Raw genomic sequence first — 7,824 nt, forward strand, 5'->3', positions numbered from 1 at the left:
ATAATTGTATATAAAGTATAATTGCAGATAGGAAATATATATTTATAGGATTTTTGATAGTAATGTTGAACAAATTTCATTTCAAATTATTACAGATAGGAAACGTTATGCATAGAATTTTTATATGATACTCTAGAACAAATTTCATTCATTACTTTTAATACTATTTTCTGTATTAATGATTAATTTCCATATATAATTACTACATTAAAATAATGAATTATAAATATAAAATAGAAATATATATTATACAATTAGTTATTTATCTCGTCCAAAATTATAATTCTTAATACGGAATCACAGACAACTTAGACATAAAAAGAAGTAGAACTTAATTTAATTAAGTTAGACGTTTCGTCCCTTTATTAGGACTTCTTCAGCAACTTAATTTTATAGTTCATAATATATATTATACATTTCCCATTATAAAATACATTTGATTAATATATATCATTACTCCCAACTTGTATTTAAACCCTATTACACTCAAAATTAAATATCAAAACAAAAATACATCCCCAAATTCTCTAATAATCAAAATAACAATCTCTACCTAACAAACTTCAATACAATTTCTCTCTTACAAATACAAAACCAAAACAAACAACGAGAAATAAAGAATTATAGGAATCCCGTTGTTCTCGCGAAAAGGAAATCGATGGATCGGATCCAGAGAGATCGGAGAAGATCTTTAAATGCCTGAACGTGTCTCGTGAACTCGTTTCATCTCTTTCTCAGTCTTTCATTCTTATTGGATGCCAATAGAGGAACGTGTAGCAGGCAGCAGGAAAGTACACAGGATCCAACACACATACACCCAAATACACTCTCTTACATATACACACACAAATATACTTTTTCAAACACAAATATACTCAACCTATAAATACACGTAGATACATACATACATACATCATACATATTATACATACATCATACATACTATATATGATAAATTTATACATACACATATTCATACATACATCACACATACTATATATGATAAATACTATACATACACATATTCATACATACATCACACATACTMTACATACATACATCATACATACTATACATACATCATACATACTATACATATGTACATCACACATACTATACATACATACATCATACATACTATACATAAATACACGAACGTTCACACACATGTTGATATAGGTGGAGCATGAAGGGGTCCCTGGTTGGCCGGTTGTTATTACAGAGACTCTGGTAGCAAAGAGAGCTCACGCAAAAAGGTAGGACCTTCGTCCTTCGTCCTTGTCTGGCCGGTTGGTCCAGTCGAAGCGCGTGGCCGAAGCTGTTCGAAGCCGTTCGTTCGTTCGTTTGAACGTTGTTTCAAAGACGCGCGTTCAAAGATACCTTCACAAACTGAGTTAAAGCTTACACACACACATACACACATCTACGGCCCTGACGAGAAAAGGAACACAAACGAAGAAGACGACGACGACGACGACGACGACGACGACGTGTTGTCCACTTCGTCGAGTTCGAGGCCTTTCGTTTCTCACGAACCAAACTAGGTAGTCGTAAATAAGAGAAAGAGAGTACCACCTATATAAGAAAAAAAGAAAAGAAAAGAAAGAAAGAGAGAGAGAGAGAGAAGGATATTCTTTCTTGGTCCAGAAAAACGAGTATGAACCTTCCCCCCCCTCTCTCTCTCTTCCTCCCCCCTGTCCCTCTTTCTATCTCGTTTTTTTTCCTGTTTTTTTTATTAGTTCTATCTAACATAAAAGTGTTTCTATATCGTACTCTTTTCATTTCTAATTCGTCTATTTTATTTTATTTTTTCTTACATTCTACAAAAAAAAGAAAAGGAATTTTGTAAACCACGATTTATCTCGTGATCATTTTTTTTATTATTATTATCGTAGAGTAATATATACGTGAATTTTGAATTAAATTATGCACGATTTTATCTAACAACGAATAACAACAAAATTAGATTTTTAATTATATTCGTTTTATTAAAAATCCTAATATTCATTAATATTATATATAATTAGGATATCTCACTCATACAAAGATCAAGTATATTATATTAATCCTAAAATATTATAATCGTTAATAATTATATCCTTTATAATAAGTGAATCGTTTGTAATAATTTCAATGTACAAATATAAAATGAACAAAAACAAAACGAAATCAAGAGTGACAGAATACAAGAGAGAGAGAGAGAGATAGGGTGTGATAGACAAATAGAGAATAGTTACAGCGAGAAATAAAAGTAAAGGTGATCGGGGCTGATGGGGGGAGGGAAGGGGGAAAGAATCAAAGGATGGGAGTGGACTCATTCTTGTTGCTTCGAGGCAAGTAAGGTTAACCAAAGTGGAGGGATGCTAAGAGTATCTATCTGTCTGTCTCACTTTCTCTCTCTCTCCCTTTCTCTCTCTTTCTTTCTCTTCTTTCTTATGCAAAGCTGACCACACACAGTGCATCTTGGTGCAAGCCGTGAGACCATACCCAAGAGAGAGAACTTTGAACAAGTTGAGATTATTTTACTAATATTCACTATGAGTTCAATGTACAATTTATGCACACACACACACACAGAGATACATATATACACACAGAGGCAACACGTGATAATATTATTTCTTAAATTTTTTTTTAAATTAAATTATATAAACATTTATATAAGATTCCACATTGAATTTTTGTCCACTTTTATTTAAGTACAAAAACAAACGCATACATACATACACATTCGTAATAATATTGCATACAATGATATATTATATATTTCTACTTTTCTTATTAACACATACATATATATAAATGCACATTAATTTACACATAATGCACATTTGCATATAGTTATAATATGCACATTGCATATACAATGATATTTAGAACAATGAATTATTTCTATAATAAATTAATATATATATATATATATATATACAAAATGATTGTTTAATGTAAGAGATATAATAGTTAGATAATAATAAACGAAGTATATAAAGGATTTTCCAATGAATAATTGTTAAGTGAGAAATGCCATTGGTGTTTGCTCGTTATGAGTTGTTACACAACGTGATTAGTCGGATCATTTATCTAATTGCATCAATGCACGTTTGTTTGCTCCCTCGGAATAAGCCGGAACGTTCGTAAACGATTTACTTTCAAGGTCGATCGGATTCAAACTGCGAACGAAACGAGAAGACGAGAGAAGATGAGATGCTGTTGCTGCTGCATTCTCTCATCTCTTTCTTTGTATATTTATTTTTATTTGTATTTGTATTTTTTATTCAGTCAATAGGATTATCGAAAGAAAACGTAATACAAACATTTCATATTTGAACGAATTAACACAGCTTCTTCATCTTCTTCCTTATATCGTAATAATTCTCTTTCTCACACACACACACACACACACTGTGTGGCTCTGTTTATGTGTTTAATTCTTCGTACGTTCGATCGTTCGATTCGTCGCAGCATCGATGCATTCCTTCCTTATCTTTTACTTCAACCTGATCGGGTTAGTCTTACTTGCTTGTTTGCTTGTTTGCTTGCTTGCTTCCTTGGTTGGTTGGTTGAGCCCTCGTTAAGCTAATTCTACGATGAAATGTTGTTTGCACTCGGTTTTTACAACGAGGAAGAAACTTCGAACGAGACTTGTAATACTTCGTTATAAAATATATTTAGGTACAACACCCCCTTCTACAAGATGGAATCCTATAACAGAATTTAACTACAACATGATTCATAAATTGCGAAAATTTCTGTACAACAGTTTGTACTTTTACAGTAGTAGATATTATGATTTTGTTTTTAATGTATTTATAAAATTAAATGAACTTTAAAATAATAATGTTTAGGGGTTTAATATGAATTTTGGGTCTCATATAACACGGTTTTTACTTTCTATACATTTTATATATATGTATATATGTATTGGTTCATATTCTTATAGGGTTAATTAAAATTTTCTATTTTTAATATTTCATTTACGTATAAAGTAATATAATTAAGTTCAATAAATAATTTACACTTATAAACATAGTTCGTAAAGATGAACTTTTGATGGTTCACCCTAATAAAATGGAAGAAAACATTGTATCAAGTTTGATCTATAGGGCTTTTTCGTATATCAGATCTTATAGAAAGTTTTTTTGTTGCTCTTTTCAACTTGTTCGTCAGGAGGTCGAGGTAAACCACCGGAGAGAAATGTAAGAGATGAATGATTATGATGATTATAATGATGATGATGATAATGATGATGATGTAATCGAAATAGCAGACGAGTGTAAAAATATCTATCATCTTTATTCGTTTCATCTAAAAAAATTCATTTCCTTTTTTTTAATTATCATTTATTTCAATAATTATGATCATCAAAACGAATAATTTCAATGATTCTCAACCCGATGTATTTTCTAACACATGTTGTATATTAAATATGTCAAACAGTTATTCAAACGAACGATTAAATATTTCTCGTTTTTGAATACGAAATATCACTAGATATTAATAGGGATATTATGCGTAATAGTGTAATGACAAAATGATTACAGTTTGTATCTTTCTATCTAACCAGTTTTCTAAAAAAACTTTGTTGTACCTTAGACTTGCGTGAAAATCAACGAATTAAAAAATTATAAAAATTCTATCTATCTTAACAACCGGTAATATTTTAATTTCGAGGATATCAGGAGCAATTCTTAATGCCTATACATGCATGTTTAATAAAAATGTTGAAAAATATCTTATCAGGAAGTTGACTAACGATTAAGGAAAATTCTTAACATATTTCTACGATTTCTAAGAATACGAACAATCATTTTAGAATTTTTTTTCTTTTCTTTTAACCAACTTTTTCCAAATCTTAATCATTCTTACCGAAACGAGACTGATATTTGCAACGTAACTTTGGAGAAATCATCGTGGATTCTAAAAACTTTTGGCCTTTTCTATATCCACATTCCATAGTTTTTTAGAACGATTCGGCTTTCATCAGTTTGAAAAAGAACGGTTCGTTTCTCCGAAAGGGATGGTCACAAAACTTAAAATGAATCTTTCCAAGAAAATTTACAAATAAAAATTCTCAATCGTTTACACTTTTTTTTTGTTTAGATATTAATAGTTTTAATTTCATATTTTTCACAATTTTTGTCTTATAACTTTTCCAACAAAATTAAATTCCCCTAGGATAATGGTAATTTTTTTCTGTAAGTTTTATACCGTTGATCGATAAAGTAGATCGCGCGATTATCGATACACGCCACTTTATCTATGGTAGTTAATATTTTGTATTATCTACAAAAATTGTCCATTATAATAAATTAAATATTTTCGTTACGTGTCGAATTATATTCGCATGAATTAATAACATTTTTCTTTTTTTTCTTGTTTTATAGAATACAAGTTTTTGACGTATACACCTAGCATGGTAGCAGCTGCGAGTATCGCAGCAGCACTTCATGGACTCGACTGGACCAGAAAGAGCGGTTTTGGAATTTCTGTTCTTCTCGATCACTTAACTAGCATCACAACTATCGAACAGGTTTGTCAACTCTCTTTTCAGGATTTAACGTTACTCGATTTAATTGTTTAAACGTACCCGCCCATTCGAACTTGTAGTAGATCGCCGCCATTTTGTAAATCAAGATGAGACCCAATATACAGGTTATGTTTTACATATTACTCTAACAAATATTTCTTAAACTTTGCTACAATTTAAAATAATTTACATTTCATACAAATAAACTCAAGAATCTTGTAATCAATAATAATTAATTTATTCTTATTCATCTTTCGATTTGATATTAAATAAGGTTATTATTTCGGGTTTGAGTTGAATGATTCAATATGGCGGAGGTTTTTTCTTCTTAATGGAAATCTGAGTTAGTATGGGTCGACCTTCGACCTCGGACACACAAGTAGTTGCCTTAGAAAATTTATTATCAAAACGGTTGTGTGTTGTGCTAGACATAGGACAAAAAGTTGGATGAGAAAAGGTTAGAGAGGAAGAAGGAATGAAGGAGGGTTAAGAGAGAGAGGTTAGTTTGTTGGTTTGCAGGCAAATGAGTGTGTCGATGATGGTAGAGCAGCAGCAGCAGCAGCAGCAGGTGCCGGGCACATGTGTACGCAAAAAAAAAAGGTCGGCAAGATGGGACGAAAGAGCGGAAAAGCTTGGAAGACTAAAACGGAAAAAGAAAAGAAAAGAATGAGAAAGAGAAAGATAGAAGATACACATTCGTAATAAGTGAATATATAAATAAACTGCACGAATGAATGGACCTCGGCATGAGGTCCATGGCCTCTCACATGCAAGCACATGTTTTTTTCGGTGTTGTATGCCTTTTTTAGTTTTTAAAAAATAAAGAACCATAGTCATTCTCTCTCTCTCTCTTTCTTTCTTTAACCGTTTTAGAGAACTCATCTGCCGGATGGTTTCATTCATAATCTCAACGACCAAGAGAAAGCAAAAATCGATGCTGCGACCCCGAATCAACCTCCTCTTGGCCTTCCCTTCGTTTCTTTTTATTTGTTTCTATCACAAAAAGGGATTACACACTTTGTTTTTTTTGTATCACTTAAACCCTCTCTCGAAAGTTTCCAATGTCTCGCAGAAAAGACACTGACCTAAGATAAATTCTACACGTGTCTACACTTACGCATACTTGTTTATATTATTTAGGTGAAACAAAAGTTTGTTGAGTGTGCGTGTGTGTGTTTTTTTGTTTATTAATATTTCCAAAATTATATTCCAAAAACAAGAAATACAATCCATTATTACGAACATTTAATTTAACCTAACAAAACTTCATAAATCCGAAAATAATTTTAAATCTTGCCTCCCCTATGTAGTTCCAGATGATTAATTAATTTGTTTTGGTTATCTTTTACAGGATTATCTACGAGGATGTTTAGAACAAATAGAAGAGATGGTTTCTAAAGCACAAAAAGAGGGTAACGCATCAAACGATGACAATAGCGTTACTCGTAATGCAGAAACTGTTGCAACCGAAAACGAAGTTGTTAATGTTCCTTCTGGACAACAACAGCAACAACAACAACAACAACCACAGCAACAACAAAGGCAATTGGGGGAACAGCAAGCAACATCGCAGGAAAAATTGAACGAACATGAGAAGGCAGGTACGCCAACTGACGTCAGAGATATTCATTTCTGAATGCAAGGAAACGACGCAATGAAAAAACGATGACAACGCATCAGCACCATTTGCAGCAACTATAATAATATTAATAATAACAATAACAACAACACCACCAACAACAATAACAACAATACAATTATAAAAACAATAATAATCATATAAATTAAAATAAGAATCAACGACGAGACGCGTTGTGTTCTGATTGGATGAAGAAAAAAACATCCACGAAATTGCTTAAACAAACAATTGTTGTGTTCTAAGTTTTTTTTTAAATGCGAGAAGAAAACGAAAAATAGAAACGAAGAAGAAAAATTGAAAAGAAGAAGATAAAAAAAAAAGAAAAAAGAAAAATGAAAAAAAAATTAACAATATTCGTCGTTGAACTTTCCGTCGTTTAAAATCCTCCAAATCCTCCATCTTTCTTCTCTTTCGTTTTAAAGAAAACGGAAAGGGAGAAAGATATAAACTAAATAAATATAAACTAGATAAAGAGAAAAAAGGAAACGCCATCACGAGACTTCGTATAATCATGTAATTATTTTTTTTGTTCTTGTTTTTTTTTTTTTTTTCTGGGATTTTTTTTTTTTTTTTAAACACCAAGTAGTGGGCGTGCTGCGGGGGGAAGGCAATGCAATACGCTTTATGCATCTATTATTATTATTATTATTCAATATTA

General features: G+C 31.5%; 1 protein-coding gene across 1 annotated transcript in view; it reads left to right on the forward strand.

Moving 5' to 3' along the window:
• The window catches only part of LOC106790317 (G1/S-specific cyclin-D2), a 54,329-nt gene extending 46,697 nt beyond the window's left edge, over window positions 1-7,632 (forward strand). The window contains exons 4-5 of the mRNA XM_014755116.1: window positions 5,385-5,530; window positions 6,879-7,632. Of these exons, the coding sequence (XP_014610602.1) occupies window positions 5,385-5,530; window positions 6,879-7,163 (431 nt within the window). The 3' untranslated portion in view covers window positions 7,164-7,632. The remainder of the gene's footprint in view (window positions 1-5,384; window positions 5,531-6,878) is intronic.
• Window positions 7,633-7,824: the final 192 nt, after the last annotated feature.

Source organism: Polistes canadensis, unplaced genomic scaffold (genome assembly GCF_001313835.1).
Source record: "Polistes canadensis isolate GaletaPanama2010 unplaced genomic scaffold, ASM131383v1 scaffold_229, whole genome shotgun sequence".
Taxonomy (NCBI): Eukaryota; Metazoa; Arthropoda; class Insecta; order Hymenoptera; family Vespidae; genus Polistes; species Polistes canadensis.